Source organism: Centroberyx affinis, unplaced genomic scaffold (genome assembly GCF_046629955.1).
Source record: "Centroberyx affinis isolate AG114_WGS23_722 - 3 ecotype Tasmania unplaced genomic scaffold, CSIRO-AGI_Caff_v1 ptg002777l_1, whole genome shotgun sequence".
NCBI classification, from domain to species: Eukaryota; Metazoa; Chordata; class Actinopteri; order Beryciformes; family Berycidae; genus Centroberyx; species Centroberyx affinis.
In genome coordinates, this window is record NW_027280933.1 from 50,196 (window position 1) to 74,703 (window position 24,508).

A 24,508-nucleotide genomic window follows, 5' to 3' on the forward strand; every position below is an offset into this window, starting at 1 on the left:
TAAACAAAATGGAGTATATTAATTGCAATAGATACAAAATATAACAAGTATTTAGAAGAAAAATAATAAAATAAATTGCATTGTCCACAAAAATTAGTCATTCACTCGATCATCTGTTAAATGTAAGTCCTTAATGAAGGGCATCCATACATTCTTAAATATACGCTGTTTAATATGTACTGTAGACTAAGTTATCCTTTCTAATGGAAGGCTTGATAACATCCGTCTTATCCATTGATTAGTGCTTGGTCTGTGAAGGAAAAAAAAACATATTTCAATACTAATATACAAATTTAGTATCATGTCTATTTTGTCTGATTTTTCTCAGATTTTTGCTTTTTTTCTTGTGAAATACTGAACAGTTTTCAGCCTCTAGGCCTCTGATGATCAAATGAAACGACCTGAACGGGGAAAATCATTCTCTGGTTGAACTGTTGGACTCACTTCTCTATCAGCAACAGAAACTGGATCAATGTAAACCGACAAACTGTGGATCCATTCACAGTGAGAAGAGGAATCTGACTTTACTTTGTTTCTGAACTCTGTCCTCTCTCCTTTTTAGAATCACATGGAAAAGATCACAGCTGACAACGTTCTCTGTTCTAAAGAGGAACTCAGGAACTTTTACTCTGAGGACATTTTAAATCACACACTTTTTACTTTTACTGCAGTAGATCTTTACACCAGTATACTTTTACTTCTACTTCTTGAAATTGAAGTGATGGGAATGATGTGTTTGGGTGTGACAGCAAGTCAGAGGTGGAAAGTAACTAAGTACATTTACTCAAGTTCTGGCACTTTACTTGAGTATTTCCTTTCTGTGAGACTTTCTGCTTTTCCTCCACTACATCTCAGAGGGAAATCTAGTACTTTTTCCTCCACTACATTTATCTACTGGCTGGAGTTACTAGTTAGTTTGCAGAATAAGGTTTTACATGCAAAACATACGATAAGCTCATGAAATATGTTGCATTGTTAGAGTTTAAACTCCCCAACAGTATATGGAGCAGTTAGACCGACCGCATTAAAATACTTCTGACAGGTTAATGCTTCAATAATTTAACACTCTGAAAGAATGAGGACTTTTACTTTGAATACTTAAGTACAATTTACTGCTAATAATTTCACTATACTTTTACTTGAGTAAACTTTTGAATGCAGGACTTTTACTTTGAATGAAGTATTTTTCCAATGCTACTTTTACTTTAATAAAGGATTTGATTTGACTTTTTCCACCACTGCAGCAAGTTGGAGCTCAGTGTTGGAGGTTTGTGCTCCTCGTTACAGCAGCCACAGCTTCTTACTGTACTTCTACTTATTACATTTATTTTTTGGTACTCTTTTCATCCCTGTCCTTTTCCCTCCAGATGCTCCTGTGAAGCAGACAGACTTCCTGCATCTGAACCAGCAGCAGAACCTGCAGCAGACTCTGACTAGACTAGAATAACTGACAACACTGACATCTAGCGGCCAGACAGAGGAAATACAAGCAGGCTGCTCGTCTCATCCTTGTTGCCTTGCTGTTATGTATTTATTCGTTTTATTCCTCCCTATGGCTTCTTCTTTGTTTTTGTTTTTTTACCTCATTATTTTTCTGTTTCATTAATTTGTCGCTTTTTTTATTTGTATTTTTTATTTGTATTTTTTTTTACCTCATTGTTTTTCTGTTTCATGAATTCGTTGTTTTTATTTGTATTTTTTATTTGTATTTTTTTTTTTACCTCATTGTTTTTCTGTTTCATGAATTTGTCACTTTTGTATTATTTTGTATATATATTTTTTATATTTTTATTTTTCATATTTTGTTTTATTTTCTTGGTTGTTTTATTGTTTATTGTTTTATTAGGATCCCCATTAGCTGCCAAATGAATGACAGCCAGTCTTCCTGGGCTCCTCACAAGGGAAGCAATACAATACATATAATCAATGATAAGATAAGAGAATGCTTAAAATAACAATAGTAGCCTAAAAAAAAAAAAAAAAAAAAAAAAAAAGGGGTAAAGGAAACAAATTAATTCAAACTAAATCCAGTGATGAAAGTATTATTTAAGTATTACTTATTATTTTTTCTTATTATTTATTATTTTTATTTAAAAATAAAAACAAGCAATGAAACAAAATCAAAGTTTACATGGTCAGTTTGAAGCACTTTGAGTGCTTTATAAATAAAGATTTATTGTTTTGTTTATTTATTTTAATGAGAAGACACTCCCACACTCACCTTTTGGAGAAGTTATCCCAAATGTTTGTAGGCAGAATTTGGAGAAGACCAAAAAACAAAAACTACAACTCCCAGCATCCCGCTGTCAACAACAAACGAGAGCGAGAGGGAGCAGCTGGGACAGAAGAGAAGAGAGGAGAGGAGGAGGAGGAGGAGAGAGACAGGCAGACAGAGACAGAGACAGAGAGAGAAACAGAGACAGAAAGAGGATTTTCTGCTTCATATATGGAGGTTTCTCCGTAGCCGAGGAGGAGAACTGAAGGAGAAAATCCGCAAAATGGCTAAAAACCAGGAAGTGGAGCGCATCGCCAAAAAGCTGGATAAAATGGTGCACAAGAAAAACACGGTGAGTTGAACGGCCGCCGTCTAAAAACACAGCAGCAGCATCCGCAACACACACACACACACACACACACACACACACACACACACACACACACACACACTCACACACGCACTCAGTCAGGTGATGACCTCTACCTTTTGTACCGGTCCGAGAGGGGAAACTTCTGGAAAAGCAGCAGGACTTGTTTGTAATGTTTTAACTCCCAGTCTCTGGATTTGGGAATATATCTTATATTATTATTGACAGACAGCACTTCACTTGTTTCTTCCTTGGCGTGTTTGGAAACAGTGTGTAATAAATCAGAGCAGTGATTGGTCCAGAGGCTGTCAATTAGATCACCGGCCACACCTTTCATCAATTAACTTGTCAACTATCGATCCAGAGAGCTTAAAACACACAGGATGATAAACATGATCATTCTGTCAGCTGAGGGATTTTAGCTGCCCACCATGTTTTGTTTTATTATTTTTTTTAAATACCCGAGTTTGTATTTTTTTTGTGCCATTAATGTGTTTGTAAGTGTAGAACAAAAGTCTTGATATGTCAGATATGTAATCTAAAAACATAATTTGAAACCTCAGGATTCAACATTCAGGATTCCCTTCCAGCTGACAGTTTGTGACTAATGTCTAATAATTTATTACATTGACCAAATAATAATATGAAGATAGTTTGGTGATCTACATTTAATAATTTATCTCCACTAGCCTACATAATGTGTTATCAATGAGGATATTTGGTTACTCAAATAAAAACTAGCCATGAAAAAACATTTTAGTAAACTGAAATAAAAACTAAAAAATAAACTAGCTAATGAAAAAAATGAAACCAAATGGAAGCTAACAAGTCTGCCTCCAAAGTGCCTGATTTCTCTTCAGTTTTAGTCTTTTGCCAGCTTCATGTGAGGGAGGTGGAGAAAGAATCCCATCGCCATGAACGGGCACTGATCAACGATCAATACATTATCAATACTTTGATGCTTACTGTGCACATCCAGAGACGTTTCTGTCAGTATGTAACAGACTCCACACAGGCATGACACTGACACACTGAAACTAACTAGGAACTAAACTAAAACTGGATATTTGTTAGAGCTGCTACGATTAATCGATTAGTTGTCAACTATTAAATTAATCGCCAACTATTTTGATAATCGATTAATCGGTTTGAGTAATTTTTTAAGAACAATAAGTAAAAATTCTCTGATTCCAGCTTCTTAAATGTGAATATTTTCTGGTTTCTTTACTCCTCTATGACAGTAAAGTGAATATCTTTGGGTTGTGGACAAAACAAGACATTTGAGGACGTCATCTTGGGCTTTGGGAAACACTGATCCACATTTTTCACCATTTTCTGACATTTTATAGACCAAACAACTAATCGATTAATCGAGAAAATAATCGACAGATTAAGTGACAATGAAAATAATCATTAGTTGCAGCCCTAATATTTGTGAAATTAAAAACTAAACTAGAACTAGTAAACACCATTTGAAATCTAACTGAAACTAGACTGAAATTGACATAAAATTTCAAAATACAATTAAAACCTGATGGAAACAGTCATCAGTCACGACTCCACTTTGTCCTCAGACATTTGGTCGATAAGCCAGTTTGAAAGTTTCCACCGCGCTGCTTCAGTGACAAACTACTTCCTGGTTCAGTCATGTGAGCCTTATACTAAAACAAGCCAACTTCGCTCGAGTCCCAAGTCAGTCTCAAGTCTTGAGGCTCAAGTCAAGTCCCGAGTTTAAATGTAGATTACCAAGTCCAGTCCAAGTCAAGTCCATGTCATTGATGTCAAGTCTCAAGTCTAAATGTAGAACAGCAAGTCAAGTCAGAACAAATCAAGAGTCCAGTATCAATTTCATATCTTAAAGAAAACTAAATATCTAGGACTTTTCAATGCAATATGGTTTTAATAGGATAAAAACTTGGTAAGAGCATCATGAGTTTGATTTCTATAATCAGTTTCAACTTCAATAAATTCAATCATTCCATACAAATTCAGAAAACAGAATTTAAATTCAGTCGTCTGCTGGAACAAATCTCATCACTTTCAATCTAAGTCATTTACACAAACACAAGATCTCAAGTCAAGACTTTAGAAACCTTTTCAAGTCATCAGAGTACAAGTCAGAGTCAAGTCCCAAGTCAAGTCAAGTCTCAAGTCTTCTCTTCATGCAGCAAGTCAAGGCTCAAGCAATTCAAACTGTGACTCGAGTCCAAGTCATGTGACTCGAGTCCCCACCTCTGGTACACAGGCACCTTTACTACACGTTTGTAGTTAACCATCATAACTAACATTTATGTACATGAAGTTTGTCAAATTAGCTTGTTCAGCTGCAGGACGTCCATGTTTGTTTATCGTTTCTCTTCCTGGTTTGGTTTTCCGTGAATGCAACGCTGATTATCAGCCGACTTTGAAGTCCCAGATATCGGACCTGCCCACCAGCATGTGAACGCAGGGCGTCGTACAAAATGAGGGTGCATTACTTTTCCTAACTGTAACGAATCTGTTAAGAGATCAGGGGCCGGATTCACCAATGTGTTCTTAAGATAGATCTTAAGAAATGACATAAGAGGAAATTTTAGGAAGTTCTTAAGAAGGCTCTTAAGTGCAATTCCTCAATATTTTCTAACTAACAGTCTCATTTCTTACAAATTTCTTTAATTTTCCTACTTAAGCACTTCTCAAAATAGGGCCTGAATTAATTCTGGTTAATAAACTTTAGGCTTACTGCCATTGAGGCTAGGAGACAAGGCCAGGAGGCTAGGAGACAAGGCTAGGAGGCTAGGAGACAAGGCCAGGAGGCTAGGAGACAAGGCTAGGAGACAACCCAAAGTGCTTCCATCTACAAAACAATTGGGGAAAAACCTATTTAGAGCAACTAGAGCAAAGATTTAAACATTGGTTGCTGTTGGTAACTGTAAAATTTGCAGCTTATTTTCAACAGACATGAGACAGAGGCCAAATTTGAGAACAAATTTGAGAACTTTCATTTCAAGAATACCATTTATTTGTAAGTTTTTTCTTAGGGAGAAACATAAGAAGAAAGTTAAGAAAATATATAAGAACTGTTTTTGAGAATAGCATTTTTTCCTATTTTTGGCTGGACCGCAACAGCGGGGCCAGCCCTACAAACGCGAATGTCTGTCACTGACTGACTGACTGAGTGACTGAGTGACTGAGTGATCAAGTTACACCATTGGTCGGCCGTGGCACGTGGCACATCATAGTGTCACAGAGCCAGAAATTTAAGTTTCGTTTTCTCCGCCGTCTAGTTTCTCCACTGAGATCAGGAGCCCGTTTCTCCCACACAGTAAGCAGGCTGACCAACATCATGCATGTAAGCTGAAGCTAAAGTAGAATCTATACAATTATATCATATCACCGTTTATGTCGATGCATATGCGCGAGCTCAGTCCACCTGAAGTCCTCTGTTCTGTCGGGGGAGAGAGAGACACAAACAAGCATGGAGGTTTCATCACGCCGAGGGCTTATTGCCGACCTTCCCGAAGTTTCCCGGGGCCACGGTTCCGGCCGGTGCCGCTAGCCGGGCGCCGGTTTGTTCCCGATGATCCGGCCGAGATTTCGGCCGGGGTCCCGACGACGATGCGCCCCCGGTGTCCGGCGAACAGCGTTTTCGGCACCGACGGGTAACAGAGCGCCTGGCGCTTGGATCGGCAGGATCGATGCGGGCCGTGGGCGCGGTGGAGACGACAGCGGTGGAGAGAGAGACGGGACGCGCTGGAACGATCAGTATGGATGTATGGACTATTATTCTGTATTAGCAGTCACCGGCACCTTCGATTAATAAGTAAATAAATCTGATTGGCAGTTTCATACATAATAATGACAAGTGAGTTCACAGGGCTGCCAACTCTCACGCATTGACCGAGAGACTCACGCAATTGACATTTTTCACACGCTCTCATGCCACAAGTCTATTTTCTCACGCAGTGAAAAACAAATTCATAACTGATAACGTCGCAACGTGAAAAAAGGACAGTAGGACAGACGAGACAGAGCAGCACAGTTATTCAGACCATCTGAATAGCGAGAAATATACACAAATTATTATATGATATTATTATATATATTGTATTATTATGATATTATTATATATATTGTATTATTATTGTATTATTATTATATTGTAATTTATTCCCATGCATGCTGCTCAGAGTAATCTCAGTCAGCAGCTCTTCTGCGTCTCTCCCTCTCCTCTCGCTCCGTGCGCATGCAGGCAGGAGTGAGAGAGTTGCTATGGTTACGGGGACGCTCTGTGTCTGTCGCTCTGAAACTTTCTCATGATTCCCAATAATAGGTTTTTTAGGTTAGTATGCCTATGCAAGATCATGAATGTAAGCACCTCAATGCTGAAATCTAGTAATATATATATATATATATATATATAATATGTTGCTGTTTCTTGACTTAATCCAAGAGGTTAGGTGGTGTAGAAATGCAGGAAATTTGTTTTAAATTACTATTTTTTTATGACCCCCCCCCCCCCCCCCTCTCCGAAACAGGGTTCCCCCACCTGCCAAATCCCACTTTAACCCCTGTTGTTTTACATACAGTAAACATTTGTACACAGGACCTCCTTATCTCATTCCTTCTCCCTCTCCTCCTCTCCTCTATCATCCTCCTCCTCACCGCCTCTTTTGTCTCCTTGAAACCTCGACTGCTCCTCACCTCCACCTCTCTCTTGCATCCTTCCTCTCTCCTCTCCTCTCCTCTCCTCTCTTTCCCTCTGGCCTTCTCTCCTTTCGTTCAGCCTCCCTCACCTTCTCCTCTCTGAAGCCGCTTCTCAAATTCACTGTTCACTGCTGTCTTTATTTGTCTCGTCATGCTTGAGGATCTCTCTTTCTTTACGTCTTTCTCTCTGTCTTTTTTGCCTGTTTTTTACGTCTTCCTGTCCATCTGTCTTCCAGTCTGTGTGTTGCTGATGTGGCAGCACTGCCTGGTCGCCATCCAGGTTTTCTTCCCTGTTGGAGCATCGGCGTTCCACATAGGGAATGTGTATCTCTCTCTCTCTCTCTCTCTCTCTCTCTCTCTGTCTCTTGTGTTTCCTTTTCCCAGTGTCAATGGGGGGGACATCCTACATTAATGCTGTGCTAGGCAATATTTTTCCATAAAAATCACAAAGTGGGGCTGCGACAGAGAAGAGCGCCCCGTCCCCAGGCTGTAGATTCACCCTGTTTGTCCAAATTAAATTCTGGTGTCAGGCCTGGACTCTTCTCCACACAGAAAAGTGACAAATTTAAACATAGACTGAAATCCAAAATTAGTCTCCTAAACAGCAGCAGAGAAAGCTGGACTCACCGGCGTTAGATCTTTTCCTCTCTCGTCTCTTTGGTTTCCTTTTTTTTTTTTTTTTTTTTTTTTTTGTAAACAATGTTTATTAGTTTTCTTTATAAGAACAAATGACAAGAACAAACAATGTTCCTTCCACCTCCCCCACCCCACCTCCCCAGACCCTTCCAAACAACAACAAGACATTACACTAAGACGTTACACAATGACATGTCAATAACAAAAGACAAAAGACAAATGGGTGGCATAAACCCACACAGAAAAGATCTTTGGTTTCCTTTGATATAAAGCATCGCTATGGAGCCCGGGAGTTTGCCATCGGGAGAATTTTTTTTAATGTCGTGGCCACGATTTACTGTAACGTGCGCACGATATGCAATTCAAGCTCTCGTTTTCTCTTTTTCGTGCGCACAAGATACACTTCGTTCCCTCGATTTCCTCTTTACGTGCACAAATTGCCAAAACGTGCCATTGAAATAGTGACATGGTGCTCTGGATATATAATACATGTGCACTTCATGAGCTTATAAAGAGTCAGAGCACATATTGGTGATTCTGTTTAAATGTGGCCTGTCCTGGGTGTGTTGCAGCACCTGATTGTGTTTACATGGCCTGAAGTTTAAGTGGCTAAATATGTTGCAATATTTGGGGGATTTGCCTATTCAGTGTGAACAGACAATGGATATTAAGGCAAGGCAAGGCAAGGCAGCTTTATTTGTATAGCACATTTCATACACTGGGGCAATTCAAAGTGCTTTACAGGGTGATAAAAATACAGTAAAGGTAAAAGATTTACAATTAAAAAGTGCAAAAGTACAGACAAGAGATACAAAAGATAAAAGACTTAAAAGTAAACTAGTGCAGTTCAAATCAAATGAGATAGAAAGATGAAAGAACACAACAAATACAACAAATACTCCCACTTTTAGATGCACATTGTGAGTGAACCCATATGTTTTTCTGTAATTTTCTTTTCCCCTGTCCTTCCTGATTCTACTCTTGATCTGATATTTACGTCAGATCTCACTGCCTAAGGCAGACGAGAATCACAGATTCTCCTCTTGGTCAAAAGCCTCACCATCCACAGATGGATGAGAATCATACAGGGTAAAGCTCTGTCCCCCCACATATAGTGTTCACTCATGCACAAGTAAGCATTACCTGGACAAGACCAATGAAAATTCGTACTTGCCCGTGTCAGCTCTGTTGGGATCCTGAACAGAAACAGTTAAAATGAAGGTTATTTAAAAGCTGAGCTGAAAAGATACGTTTTTAGCCATTACAGGGTAGAGTAGGCAGTGTAAAATAAGAAAGTTTTTAGCTTTGACTTAAAAGTGGTCAGAGTGGTCGGGGCTTGTCTAATATCATCTGGGAGGTTATTCCAGGTCTGTGTCGCATGATAACAAAACGCTGCTTCACCGTGTTTTGTCTCTCTCTTGGGACAGCCAGTAGGCCAGCCCCAGATGTCCTAAGGGTCCTAGAAGGTTCATATGGCACAAGCATGTCTGAGATGTATTTGGGCCCAGAGCCACAGAGTGATTTGTAGACATTTAACATACCAAATCCTTACTAGGCCTATCTGCAATACCTAAAAGGTTCCTTTTAAGTTGCATTTTTTCCTAAACTGCACAGTTTAACAAAATCGAGGGAACTAATTGTATCTCGTGCGCACGAATAAACTAAAACGTGCGCACGTTACAGTAAATCGTGGACTCGATATAACTTTTCTTCTCTCCCAATGGCCACTCCCAGGCTCTGTACATCACAGACCGGCCGGGTTGGTAAACATGAGCGAGCCATGTGACGTTTACTGACGTCACCTTACAGGATTTAAGACGGCGTCAGTTGAAGTCGGGTGTTTAATAGGCACAACCCAGACTACCCACTAACTGTTCTGTTTCTCTAACAAAGACAAGTGTGTGAACAACATGCACACACAGCCTTCATAGAGCTTTTCAGTGCTGAATGCTAAAACGTTTTCACTCAGACAATTTATCAAGTTTGTAATTCATCATGAAGTGCAGCAGAATTCAAATTATGAGACAGGAGTGTGAAGTGCAGTTTCAAAGTCTTAGAACAGGTAAAGACCCAAGACTGTATATAATAACTAAGGCATTCAAATATTATCGTCTCCAAAAGTAAACATGAACATTATAAAAAGGCTTTATTGTTCGAATGTGCTACAGAAGTGGTTTAAAAGATGTCACTGATCTGGCTAGCCTGAGCTAACATGGTAGCTTGAGGCTCGTTCCCCTCAAAGTTCACTGACCCGTGGGTGAACCTTACTTCCACGGGGTCAGAGGTCAACGTGAAGGTTTGTTGTTGTTGTCTGTTGCAATGTCTACAGGATGGTGCCATTGACCTGCTAAGGGAACTGAAGAACATCAAGATGTCTCTGGAGACCCTGCAGGTAAATCCTCCTCCTCCACCATGTCTCCACTAGGGATGGGACAATCTCACCATATGATTTTGATTACTTGTTCTGTTAGTAGGTCTACTGCCTACAGAACCTGAGTGGATAGAACAGTCCTTCCACTGTCTGTTATAGTAATTTGGCTAGTACAGCATAAAATGACAAGTCTGAACATTAAGGCTGTAAAGTCTGTCACATTGCTTGAGAACTGTGCAGATGAGTCTGTTAGCAAACTGTCAAAACTCAACTGAAAGCTAATGTTAGCGACGAGGCTAACGTAGCTTTATCAAAGACTGTAGCCTACTTCTCCCTCTAGCTCTTCTTGTCAAAATCAGCATATTAGTAAACCTAGCTGTTAAGCATAATCAACTTAACTTAAAATGCTCCTTAAATGCTGTAAACGAAAATAGTTTAGCCTACATTTACTGGAGAAGAAAAGTTAGCATTTGCTAACAATGGACACCAGCTGAAACAGATTAACTCAACTATAACCCGCACTTCTACTCACTGCACAGAAATGTCAAAGCTTTTGAACTTAAAAAGACAGCAGTAACTTGTAAAAGAGCTCCACCTAGTGGAGGCAGAGTGACGACTTAATTCAGCTGCAATGCTAGTTTTCCAGTTTTCCTTTGGTTCTTGCTGTAAAACTTCTCACCTCAGCGACTTGTCGTAAGTCAGTTCATACAGAAGCTAGCCCAACGGTTCACATAAAAATGGCCGTTGCTCCGACCGTCCTGGAACGTTGATTTGAATGGCAAAGACCGTTCTATCCATTCAAGTTCTACTAGTACTACAAGTACTACTGCTGCTACTGTTGGTACTTCTAGTATTGCTATTACCAATAGTATTGCTTCTCTCTGCCAATTCCATCCTGTTTTGTCTCTCTATTTGTGTGTCACTCTCTCTTTTCACTTGAATTGTCCATTAATCTCTCTCTGTCTCTAGTCCACTAGAGTTGGGATGTCTGTGAATGCGGTGAGGAAGCAGAGCTCAGATGAAGAAGTTCAGACTCTGGCCAAATCTCTCATCAAGTCCTGGAAGAAACTACTGGGTAGGTGTGTTTGTTCATTTGTGTTTACTCGTGTGTGTTTGTGTAATCTACGGTTTTACCAAGTTGTGGGGCTCAAAAGTCCCCACAAGGGTAGAAAACTTATAAAAGAGGTCTGTTGTGGGAACAATTTCTTAGACTTCCAAAGGAAAACTGTTATGTGTGTGAATACAGTATAGGAAAAGGTTAGGCACATACATTGGGAGCCCTTGTATAAGTCTCCTGTGGCAACTGTGTAGGACAGGCACAACTTGAGGTTGCAAATAAATCACCCAAGACGTAAGTCATAAGTGAAAAGGTGAGGGGCAGAGGGTGGGGTAAACTTGAACTTAGGTTCCTCACGGTTTTGGGGTATTCAAAAACATAAGGTCCTCCAATAGAAGCCTGGGGAAACACAAGGAGGAGGCACAGCACAACAGAAACAGTCCTAATAAAGGGCGTTCCATGTAGGCGGTTCCACAAAACAGTCCAAGGTCAAGAATCCAGCACAGCAAAGTAATTTATCCTCATTGAAGCCGCTGGCCACTTACTGCCCAACGGCGACCATGGTCCTCCATGGAGATCCACCAACACCGAGACTGGGGAGAGACTTGTGAATCCGAGGGCACGGTTTACAAATCCATGCGCACAGTTTACAAATCCATTCACACGGATTTACACATCAAGTTTTTTTTTCTACCATGTGACCCCAGAGGGGCTCCGTAGCCTTCAGATGAGGGGGGGGGGGGGTAGAAATAAGTAGTCATCACCATGGCAACCGATAGACGCTGCGCTTGCATGGCTGTTTTGCCGTTGCAAATATTAGGAGAGGCAACGATAACAGGTTACAACTGTCCTGTAAACACATAACATCCAAAACCATGAGAATGACGTGAAGTAAATTGGACTTTTTTTTATGTTTGCATAAAGGCCTTTATGGGTTAGCTACAAGTCAAGTGACCTTAGGGACAAAGTGATATTCTCCTTTTTTTAGTTTTAAACTTCACCACACATTCTGTGATTTTGTTTGAGGCTGTAAAGTCAGCGTGAGGGGAACAAAGGTGTGTGTGCATGATCAGAAATACTTGACAGAGTAGAAAAACGGAACTTAACATTTGTCTGGTGTTTCCTCCGTTCTCCTGTTGCAGCTGCGCTTCCTGCTAGTGACGATCAAGTCTGCATCGATGCAGACTCGCTGTCGCAGGGTTTTACAGTCCACTTAACACTCCTGCTAATTGGTTTGGGACAGGTCTTAACATGGTGAACCCTCCACATGAACGCGCAAACGGAGGGGGAGTGGATAGGGCGAGGGGTTAGGGGCTGGTTTGGGATCGGGCCTTAGTATTCTGTTACATCACCATATGGCCATCTTGGTAGGAAAATCACAGGTGATTGTAATAAATGAACAGGTGATTACAATCAAATGACAAACAGCCAATGAGCTGTGTGTATTGTAAAGCGCCATATTGGTAGGAAATTTATGTGACATCATGGGAATACTATGAATAGCTTTAAGGTTTCAATTGATATTGAAATAGTTGAAATGGAAAGAAATCAATCCCTAGAGCTTCTTTTCATCGCTATTTATCTCTAAAAGATGAATTTGAGTAAATGATTTGAGAAAATGGCTATAGTTGCTCATAAATTGATAATTTTGCTTCCTACATATTGATATCCATGTTAGATCCAAAATTCCTGCATGGATTTGTCTTTAAACACATCTGAAATACACAAGTAAGGCTGCATGTCTGTCTTTTACTCCATATTTTCAATGGAGAAGGACAATATTTGTGTGTGTGTGTGTGTGTGTGTGTGTGTGTGGGTGTCCTGGCTCATTCAACAGACGGCTCGGAGGGAAAGGGGGAGGAGAAGGAGAAGAAGAAGGAAGGCTCTCCGGTGAGGTCATCATCCACCTCCAAGGACTCCGGCAGCAGCGAGAAAAGGTCTGTCGCACAGTGATGATGTCATCACTGGATGGATGTCATGATTCAGCACTTCTAGTCTCCAAAAAAAAAAAACCTGTCTCCCCTCAATCACTTATAGTAGTACAGTGCAGTTTTCTTTCTTTCTGTCTTTCTTTCTTTCTTTCTTTCTTTCTTTCTTTCTGTCTTTCTTCAATTTTAGCAAATTTAAAGCAGTTGCTGAGCTTCTAAGGTGTTTCTCTTTCTGTCTTTTTTTTCTTTTTCTTTTCTCCTCTTTGCCTGCTGTCACACTCCTAGCCAAATCCTCCTACATTTCTGTCTCTCGTTGTCTCTCCTCCCCAGCAGCAGTAAGAAGCCCGAGTCCCCGCCGACCCCCCCGACCCCCACCACCCCCACCACCCCCACCCTCCCTCGGGTCACGTCCTTCCCCCCCGCCCCCGTCACCACCGACAACGTCAGGACCAAGTGTCGAGAGCTGCTGGTGGCCGCGCTGCAGACTGACGGTGAGAGGAAACTTCCTACAGCTGGTGTCACAACGCCAGATTTATGACTTTAATGCCAATACTAAGTTTAATGCCATATCTCCTCTAATAGTGGCCGGTAGTCAATTAAAAGCCGGGTCTCAGATAATGTCCGGGGCCGTGGTCGACACGAACAAATAAAGGCCGGCCCCAAATACAGGCCGGGTAAAAAAAACAAAGGAAAAAACAACGGTGGATACCGGTAAACTCCTGGTGCCTGTTATATAATGTAACTGTAGTTTGTAACGTATGAGTGCCACAAGATGGCGGTATGCCACAAGACGGCTCGGCCGGCGGAAGTCTCTGGAGCGTGCCGTCGTCGATTACCGTAATTATCGGTAATGCGTCGCGGTAACAAAAAAACGGCTACCTAACGAACCCCAACAGAAGCAGATCAGAAAACAAGGAGGCTTTGTACTAAAATATGAGCAAATATACTTATCAAACAGAGGGAATTAGAAATAAAGGCCTGTCTCTAATATAAGCCTGCTTCCAATAAAGGCCTGGTACCCTCTGCAGCTGAGGTAAATAAAGGCCCGGGCCAATATTAGAGGAAATACGGTATCTAAAATTCTGATAGTACTAAACAAAAAAAAACACACACTTGCCACACTGGACAGCAACAAGATCCATCATATCAGAGGTGGACGACACCAGCTGATTTTTAATGATATGTTGGCAAAACTAGGGAGAGGGAGAATTTGTATGTTGTTACTAAGGTGTCGTGCAGTGATGATGTCACTGGATGGACGTCATGATTCAGCACTTTTAGTCTCTCCAAAAAAACTGTCTTCCCTCAATCACTTATAGTAGTACAGACCAGCTTTATTTTTCTTTCTTTCTTTCTTTCTTTATCACTAAATCAATCACTAGTGACCAACGTATCTGAACCAATCACTAGTGACTGACATATCGGCCGCTCTGACATCACTTCAGTCACATGATCCAGGGTTAGCAGACATTTACCAACTGACCCAAGAATGTCGGTCGATTTTGACAAAAATATTGTTTTTGCAAAGACAATTTGCTGGTTCAAGGGGTGAGTTCAACCAAATCTATTCTGCTGAAACACCAGTGACAAACCCCGCCCACAAAGGCTCTGATTGGCTCAGTTGTTTCTCAGAGCGAGAACAAGCTGTTGACAAAATTCAGGAGTCTGGAACCAGGCTGTTTCATCACAGGTCCTATGGATTTCAAGTTTTTGAGAAAAGTAGATTGATATGCAGTAGGGATGTTGATGATTAATCGACGATCGATTAATCACCGTTAACAATTTGATCGATCATGCATATATTAATCGATAATGTACGTGATGTGCTATTTCTAATTTTTTTCAGAAATGATTTACTGCCACAAGGGCGCAATTTAACTTTCACCGCCTATACAGAGGAAGAAGAAAGCCAAGCAAGCGGGCGGAAGCATTACACCCGAAAAAGACAACAGTGTTCATTGTAAACATTGTAATACAAAATTGAAGTCCAGCAGCTCTACAAGCTCAATGAAAGAGAAAGCATTCCCCCGGCTGGCGAAGCTGGCGCGACACTATCTGTGCCTCCCGACCCGGGACAGCTGTTCCCCCGGAGCGAGTGTTTCAGGACGGACTGACTGTCTCCAGGCTGCTGGACTCCTCCCTGACCACGGAGACACGCTCTGATTCTGAAATAAACCAGTAGATTGTCGTGCCGTTGTTTCCAATACAACATAAACAGTTAATCAATGTATAGAAATGGATCTAAATCTCTCTGTAACGCGTCTAATGTGCGCATCACTTCCTGTCTGTCATGTGGTGATGCAGCAGCTCTGTATCAGCCTGACAGTCCGTCTCCCGGTCTGAAACTGTTCGTAAAAAAATAGAAAATTCCACAATTTCTCCAAACTCGCGTGTGTTGTAACGGTAAAGAGAAACTTGATACTTTTCAATCGGACAATTCTCACGCTGCTCAGGAAGTGAACATGATGCAGTGCAGAAACTTCACTGCATGTTCCACCAGTTGGTTCAGTTGGACACAATGTGAAGACAATTTAAAGTAATGAACCCTAAAGAAAGAACATGTTCAGTCTGTGGGAAACACTGACTTGCTGTCGGGTCTCGACTCTTTTGAATTCTGCTTGGTTGAGTAACTTGTTGAGTTGGCCTAAAGACAGATGTAAAAACAGGCATTTTCTATTTTCTATTTTCTATGTCAAAAGCAATTTTTTACATAATGATTAGTCGATTAATTGGTCATTAACGTGACCGACGATCGATTAAGGAAATTTCTGAAAATTTGCATCCCTAATATGCATGGAATAAAACTCAACATCAGTTTGTCTTTACTGTCGTGTTCCAGATGACCACAAGACCATCGGAGTTGACTGTGAGCATCTAGCAGCGCAGGTGGAAGAGCATATCCTTTCACTTCATCACCTCTCTGCTCTCTCTACAGCAGTGTTTCTCAACGTGGGGTCCGGGGACCACCAGGGGTCCTGGAGGGGGTTCCAGGGGGTCCCAGGCAAACTGATGAATTGTTAAACTTCAGCATTATTTCATTTACAAGAAGTTAACACAATTAGAAAATGTAGAAGAATGACTGTTTTGATCATAGTTTCTCTGTTATCTTTCTTCCTACAATACAGACAGTCATGGAATTCTGAACAAAATCATATCTGACAATAAAAATATTCTCAGATTTGGGTCCGAGACACAAAGTCTCATCAAATGGGGGTCCGAGGCCCGAATGTGGACTAAATTAGGGGTCCTTGATATGAAAAAGGTTGAGAATCACTGCTCTACAAGATACACATGGACAAACATCTGTCACATCCATATGACAAGTCTCAGTTTGTATACATATAGGTACATATAGGGCTCTCCTGGGTGTATATTTTCAGGATACAGTCTGTGTATCAGTGTGTGTGTTTTCCTCCTTGACTGCTCCTCCTGGCTACTGATCTTCCAGGAGTTTAAGTCGACGGACATCAAGTATAAAAGTCGTCTCCGGAGTCGCATCTCCAACCTGAAGGACCAGAAGAATCCAGACCTGCGGCGCAACGTCCTGTGTGGCAACATCTCGCCTGAACGCATCGCCAGCATGACCGCCGAGGTCTGTGTGTGTGTACAGGGTGTGTGTGTGTGTGTGTGTGCTAATGTGCCTGTGTGTACAGTGAGAGCATGTAATACAATATATACATGCATGTATACAGTATGTTCTGTGATGGTCAGTGTGGTTCATGGAGCCTGGGAGGAGGCAGGGCGGAGGTGGCAGACTGGAGTTTCAGTTATACAAACATTTCTGCACTGGAGGCAGAAATGATCTGATTGGTTGGTTCTTTGGCTCCGCCCACTGAGGTTTAACTAGCGCAGCAAGCTAGCTGGTCAATATAAATAACGAAAAAGGAACTCTGGTCAAAATATGAATAAAATGTAGAAATGGCAATGACTTCTATTTACCTTCATGCATTACCAAGCCATTCATGATGTTAAAGGTCAGCAGCTAGCTAACTAGCTTACCTAGCTAGCTATAGGCTAGTATGGCTAGTTTGAACTTGAAGGTCAGCTAGGCTAACTAGCTAACCTAGATAACTTAGTATGGATAGATTGTATTGTTTCAGTTAGCAGCAGAGTGCTAGGCTTCATAATATTAGCTTCCTCCTCTCTTACTTCTCGTCTTTTTCACTGAGCTTCGGTCTAATGTTACTTAGCTAGAAAACACAAGATTCTTTGGCTCCGCCCACAGAGGTTTAACTCCAATCAGATTATTTCTGCCTCAGTTGTTGCCTGAAATGTTTATAAGTAAAACTACAATCTGTGTGTATGTGTGCTTGTACATGTATGCCATGTTTGATTTTTATTTAAACAAAGTTTTGTCTGCATGGCTTATGTACCTCAGCCAAAATGATAATCCCAATAATTGTAGATATTATGATCCCAATTATTAATCAATTATTAGCCTCAATGATTTTAGGAAAATTATTAGTTTACTGCACTTTTAAATGAAGCTAAATGTTTCAGTATTGCTGATATGCCAATCACTATGCTGATATTGTTTAATTCTGAATTGTGGGAACTATAATCATGATACAGCTGTACACTGTGCAGCCTTAATGTTTTAGTGTGTTTCCTTTGTGTTGTGGTTATTCTCTGTTCCTGTTGTTCCTGCGGCCCGCAGGCTCTCACTTCCCCTCGCAGGCACATGCACACACACACACACACACACACACACACACACACACACACACACACACACACACACACAGCTCTGGCCTCATATTTTTTACATCCTTTATTTATTACACTGCGCGTGTGTGTGTGTGTGTGTGTGTGTGTGTGTGTGTGTGTGTGTGTGTGTGCAGGAGATGGCCAGTGCGGAGATGAAGCAGATGAGAGAGGCTCTGACTAAAGAGTCCATTAGAGAACATCAGCTGTCGAAAGTCGGAGGAACTGAAACTGACATGTTCATCTGCAGCAAGTGTCACGGAAAAAACTGTACTTATACACAGGTATGGACACACACACACACACACACACACACACACACACACACACACACACACACTCAATACCGCACTACCGAGTGACAGACTTAATGGAAATGTTAGACTTTTCCAGAGTGTTCAAGTTCAAGACTTGATTGCCTTTGGTGAGAAGTGAAAATTACATTAAAAAATCCATCATGTTTTTACACCCTAACGTGTGTGTGTGTGTGTGTGTGTGTGTGTGTGTGTGTGTGTGTGTGTGTGTGTGTTCTAGGTGCAGACACGCAGCGCTGATGAGCCCATGACTACTTTTGTGTTGTGTAACGGCTGTGGCAACCGATGGAAGGTAAAACACTTCTCATTGCTTAAAGGAATAATGCCAGTGTAAACAAACAAGTACAAATCAAAGTTTTAAAACCAAAATTAAAAAAAAAAAAAAAGTAAAGTAGAGATACTAAACGACTCTGTTATCGTGTGACGTGAGGCGTCTTTAGGCTTCAGCGTTTAATCTTGAACAGGGCGGCACTGAAACTAATTATTGTTTTGTTTGTTTCGTGTGGCCGCTACCAAAATATGTTCAAACTAACCATTAAAATACTGAATTTTAGTCTTACATCGTATTTCATCACCATACCTGTCCTTTTTTCTAAGTGACTGCTGATTGGCTCGTTATGTTAACTAAAAAAAACGAACTCATCCAGGCCTCAAACCCTAACTTCATCTCTGTTTGATCAAAGTAAGTTCACAACGTGGCAGAAATGGTGTGAGGTCTGGCTAAAGTTTATTACAATGCTGCAGAACCATGTCACCATGTCAGCCAACTGTTCAGACTGCAAGAAAATAAACAGATTTTTATGTCCACTCGGACTCAAAGATGAACTGATTAGAATTTGGTGGTCAAAGGTCAAGGTCACTGTGACCTCACAAAAGACGGTTTTGGCCATAACTCAAGAATTCATACGCTAATTATGACAAAATTTCACCCAAATGTCTAATAGGATAAAATGATGAAGTGATGACATTTTATATCCAAAAGTTCAAAGGTCAACTTCACTGTGACATCATAATGTTTTGCTTACCACTGTAGCTGAGAAAACCATCTTGGGTCATTCTACAAAAACGGTGGAAGTGCTGTCACTTACTTTTGCAGACACCAAAATCCTTTAAGTTGACCTAATAATCACATTAATTATATATGTTCAATAAATAAAGACTGTCCTTGCAATGATAAAACAAAGTTCATTGGCGGAGGCATACAACCATGAGGAGGTTATTTCTAGTTCCTTTAATTGTGATCAAAGGGTATGAAGGGAGATTCAGGTGCGTTCACACTGAGCGTGCTCGGACCGGTTCAGTCGCACTCCGGTGTGTTTCCTCCTTCAGTTCAGTTGGTTTGTCCAGGTGAGAACGACGACCTTTGAACTCTGGTGGCACCAAATAACGACACAGAGAGGAAACTACCCCAAAACATTTGGGGTTTTATGGTTTTATAGGTATAAGGATGCTGACTGGCAGAAGTTAACAGATCAGGAGCAGGGATGCAGAGGAGAGACGATCCCAACTCACACTTGCCTGAAGAAAATGAAAACAAAGGCATTTTCTTAAAACTCTTCTGGGTTGATTCTGTCCCTTATTTTTCTTTATTATTTAAATTTAACTGTCCATCCGACTCAAACATGCTGCCAAACACCTCAGCTGTCAGATTAAAGTTAATTAGTTAATTGAAATGTAAAACTGTGGAGCAACAGGATGAAAGTTAATCTAAAAACTAAACTAACTTTCTTTCTTTCATTCTTTCATTCTGTCTTTCTGTCTGTCTATCTTTCTGTCTGTCTATCTTTCTGTCTGTCTATCTTTCTGTCTGTCTGTCTGTCTGTCTGTCTGTCTGTCTTTCTGTCTTTCTTTCCCCGCTCCTCAGCTGCCAAAATCTTGCAAGATGACTGGTTATGAAAATACTGTCCAATAAACGAGCTTCTTGTGACTCCATGTGACTTCTGTTTACAAGCCCTGGTTCTCTTGTACTTGAGCACTTTAAAAACTTTAAAAAACTAAACACAAAAATGTAACAAAGTAAACTTTTCAACTGTGGTTCAGACCAAAGCAAACGAGCTGTAGGTGTGATCTTTAGAGGGAAGTGAGCTCAGCCTGCAGGTCAGTTCCACACTCTGACCACAAGATGGCGGCAGAGACTGGCAGCTGCTCTCTTCCTCTCCTCTCCTCCACCCCTCCTCCCTTTCCCCCTCTACCTTTCCACTCACCTTCTGTTAGCACTCCTCCGTTTGTTTACCTTTTCTCCCCCCCCCCTCCTCCCTCTGCTTTGTTTCTCCTCTCCCTCGCTTTCCCTCCCCCTCTCTCCCTCTCATTTTTATCTCTCCTCTCCTCTCCCTCCCTTCCTTCCTCTCCCTCCCTCCCTCCCTCCACTGTTTTCTTTTCTCCTTATGCCTTTCTTTCTCACACCTTCCTCTGTTTTTGTCCTTGCCCTCCCTCCCTCCTTCCCTCCCTCCCTCCTGTCTTGTTTACCATCTCATACCTCCTTCACTGTCCTTTTCACCTCCCTTTATCCCTCCAGCCCTCCCTCCATCTCATCCCCCCTTTGCCTCTCCATTTTTACACCTTCCACCCTCATAGTTTTTCCTGTTCCCCCCCTCCCTCCCTCCCTCCTTCCTTCCCCTCCTCCCTCGTATCGTATCCTCTCCCTCCCTCCTCTCCACCCGTATTTAGCCCATGCCTCTAGGTCAAGGTGAAGGGACTAATTTGAGAAGCTGATGGTTTGTGGGAAGCCTGTTTTGTTGTATAAGCACTGAGACTGTGAAGCATGCTGGGAAGCCGAGGGCGAGCTGCACCAACACAAGTTAATTTTATCCAAGATTAGTGGCGGTCAGAGTTCAGTAAAACTAGGTTTAGAATAAGTAAACTTAGTCTTAAAAATATCTGGAGCTGTGTTGCATGATTTAAATTTAACCCTAGTTTAGTAAATCTAAGGTTAGCTTCAATTTTAAATGATTTAAAGTAGTAATACGCAACTTTTTAATATATAAATAAATGTTCAGCCAACAGCCAGTTCATTAAACCTTTTATTTTTGCAGTTCTAAACTCCTATGTGTAGGTAGTTCTTCCAGGAAAAAACCCTCTTCTTCCTCTTCTGCATAGGAAGTGATACGTTTTATATTTCTGGTTTGTTTGGAATCAACAGAAGAAGAAGAAGAAGAAGAAGAAGAACTGGGTAGTTAGCATGAGCAGTGATAGCCACCATGGCTGAACAGACAGAGAAAAGAGAAACTCAAACTGCATCAACAGGAAAATCCAAGGAGAAAGAAAACAGATGAATCGCTCAGAGGAAGACGAAGTGAGCGTCTCCGAGACAAACCTTGCGTTCCAAAGATGAAAAGCACTCCAAGATGAGAAGGGACGATGAGGAGCGATGAAGATGTGGTTCTTTTTCTTTGTATCGTTTATTAGCCGCAGTCTACACTGAGTGTCTTTATTATTGTGTTGGGCCGGTTCTGACACTGAGGGCAAAACACCAAAGCAACGACCGCTGATCACTAAAATCATGAAAAACAAGAATCTTGCAGTCATCACTTTACACCAAGATTGTAGCAGTTAGTTACCAGAAGAAATCAAAGATGTTTGTTTTGGTGATGAGAAAAAATATCAAAAGAAAACAAACAAGACAATCTCAGGCTCCACACCTGCTGTTAAATATGTTGTTACACTGTTTTCCCGCTCCGCTGCGTTAGCTTCATAATTAAGCTAGCAAGCTAACATGCTGCCATTTTTGAAAGTTAAACATCTCAGCTGTCAGATTTAAGTTAAACCCCTGATCAAAGTTTAAAGAATAATGCTGGTGTTTTTAAATACATTTCTTACCGTCAACAAATCCTATGAAAATAACAACATCAACAATGCGTTTGCTCTCCTCCCGTTACTTTCCCACTTCCCACGTACCGTTTTTAGCCGTCAACCCGGAAGTCATTGGCTCCAACTGTAAGCTAAAAACCTTTAAATTCAGCTCACAAAGACACAGTTTACATTTTAAAAATCACTAACTGTTACCATGAAAAGTCAGGCTGTTGTAGTTATTACCAAATCAAATTCAAATGGGAACAAATTCTTCATTATGCCAGGGACTATTTTCAGTTCTACGGAACTACTTTCCTGAGATGGAAAACGTGTTTACGGTCGGCTTATTAATTATTATTTATTTTTAATAGTTTTTGATACAATGGAGTTCTATGGCTGCTGGGACATGGCTGCATTGGGACCCGGCTACATGGAAAATAACAAATTCATTGCTGTTATTTTCATAGGATTTGTTGACTGTAAGAAATGCATTAAAAAACACCAGCCTTATCCTTTAAATTGGAATTTAAAATTGTGGAGCAAAAGGATTAAAGTTAATCTAGGTTTTAACTAAAAACTAAACTTTCTTTCTTTGTTTCTTTCTTTGTTTCTTTCTTTCTTTCTTTCTTTCTTTCTTCCTTTTTTTCTTTCCAGTTCTGTTGAAGAGGAAGCGTGTGGATCTTCTCCCCTCATGAAGTGACCTGACTGAAGTGAATTATAAAGAATGAATTTAGTTTTTTTTCTCATTATTATTATTATTATTATTATTATTATTATTATTAATAATAATATTTTTTATTTTGTTTTGTATAATTTTTTATATAAATAATCATAAGCCTGTAATATATTTGGAGTAAAATATGACACTTAATGTAGTCCTTTGTTTTGGTTTTGTTTAGTTTTTTGTACGGAGCACTTAGAGTTGAATTCTTCAGCTTTGTTAAGGCAGATGAAGCTTTAAGTCACATGTAGCCTCTGGGACACAGTGGATGTGCCTTTCTTTGCCGTTTTGTGCCGCTGAATATTTTGCCCTTAGTTTTATAGTAAAGCTGCTTTGGGTTAAAATTTTGGAGTTTTGCTTTTTCTTACTCGAACTTAAAGTTTCCATGGTCATGTTCGTGTTGAGTGAGAGCCTTGGGCCAGTGAATCCTATTGATACACGATAATATAATTTCAAAAATATATGGAGGTCAATGAGAAAATGAACATCCTTTTCTTGGTTTTTAAACAACGCACATTTTTGCAGATGTCTGCTTACTGTATGTTCTCTGTATATGAAGTTTCTCCTCATCGGGAAACAAACTGCAGCGTCTTTTACAGTCGGCTGAGGATTCAAAAGGGAAAAAATAGAATCAAGCAGAATGGTAAACAGGCTTTCTACCGTCCAGAAAGTGAATTTCATTGACGGAAAAAAGTAGGTGTCTTCAAAATATATAAATGCACAAAACAAGATTTACAAATGTATTTCACGATTCATAAACATTAACAAGGATGATCACAAATGTATTTTCCTGTCCACAAACAAATGCCACCCAGCTTGAATAAATGTGAAACAATTCCACATATATATTTTCAAGTTGGAAAGTTATTTTTCCAAAGTTATATATTTTGATATAATATAAATCATGCATTTGAAATCCTTTGTGTGCATATTTCCATCAAAAAGCGTTAGTTTACACATTGAGTCTACATTCACAAATCACCGGACATGTGGATTTGGTTGCATTTGTTTTGGGATTTTTTAGATGTAATTTTCAGAGATTTGGTCCTCCGATCCAAAAATGTGTGTTGCGTTTACATGCTGGTGGGAAGGTCCAACATCCGACATTCTTTTCTCACTAACAGTGTGGAAAAAAAAAAAAAAAAAAGTATTATTTATTTTGTATTTTATGGGATTTACAGAGTAAAAATCAATAATCAAATGACGTCCTTAAAGCAAAATAAAACAAAAAAAAGGCATACCACCATGAAATACAAAGACAATATCAGAAGCAAAAACACAGAACAAATACAACATATGGGGTATAGTCATTTTTTTTTAATTTCAAGTGTACATATAGTCAGTGTGGGATGTCACAACGTTGACATCCAGAGATTCAGCTTGGGAGCGTACACACACACACACACACACACACACACACACACACACACACACACACACACACACACACTTCCTTCTAGAGCCACAGTAGAGAGAGTATCTGTGGTTTGGCAGGTTGACTTTCGGCACCACGCTGCTTCCTCTTTTGTAGAACTCTAGTGTTGTGTCTGCAAACAAACATGTCCTCCACAGCATCACCATGGTGACCAGGCCAGAACTCTACAGATCAGCTGACACACACGATTCCCTGTTACCTAGCAACGGCCACGGAGCAAGATTGTGGAGCCAACATGGCCGCCGCTGAACGCTACAGTGGTTCAACTCAATGAGGGTGAAA

The 24,508-nt window shown here is 40.5% G+C and overlaps 1 protein-coding gene across 1 annotated transcript; it reads left to right on the forward strand.

Annotated features, from left to right (window-relative positions):
* The first annotated feature begins 2,342 nt into the window (after positions 1–2,342).
* tcea2 (transcription elongation factor A (SII), 2) lies at positions 2,343–23,095 on the forward strand. The gene is made up of 10 exons (XM_071535870.1): positions 2,343–2,567; positions 10,237–10,299; positions 11,248–11,353; positions 13,173–13,272; positions 13,594–13,754; positions 16,103–16,159; positions 16,701–16,855; positions 18,105–18,251; positions 18,502–18,573; positions 22,725–23,095. Exons 1-10 carry the CDS (start codon positions 2,499–2,501, stop codon positions 22,731–22,733), a joined length of 939 nt encoding a protein of 312 aa, XP_071391971.1. The 5' UTR covers positions 2,343–2,498; the 3' UTR covers positions 22,734–23,095.
* The last annotated feature ends 1,413 nt before the right edge of the window (positions 23,096–24,508 follow it).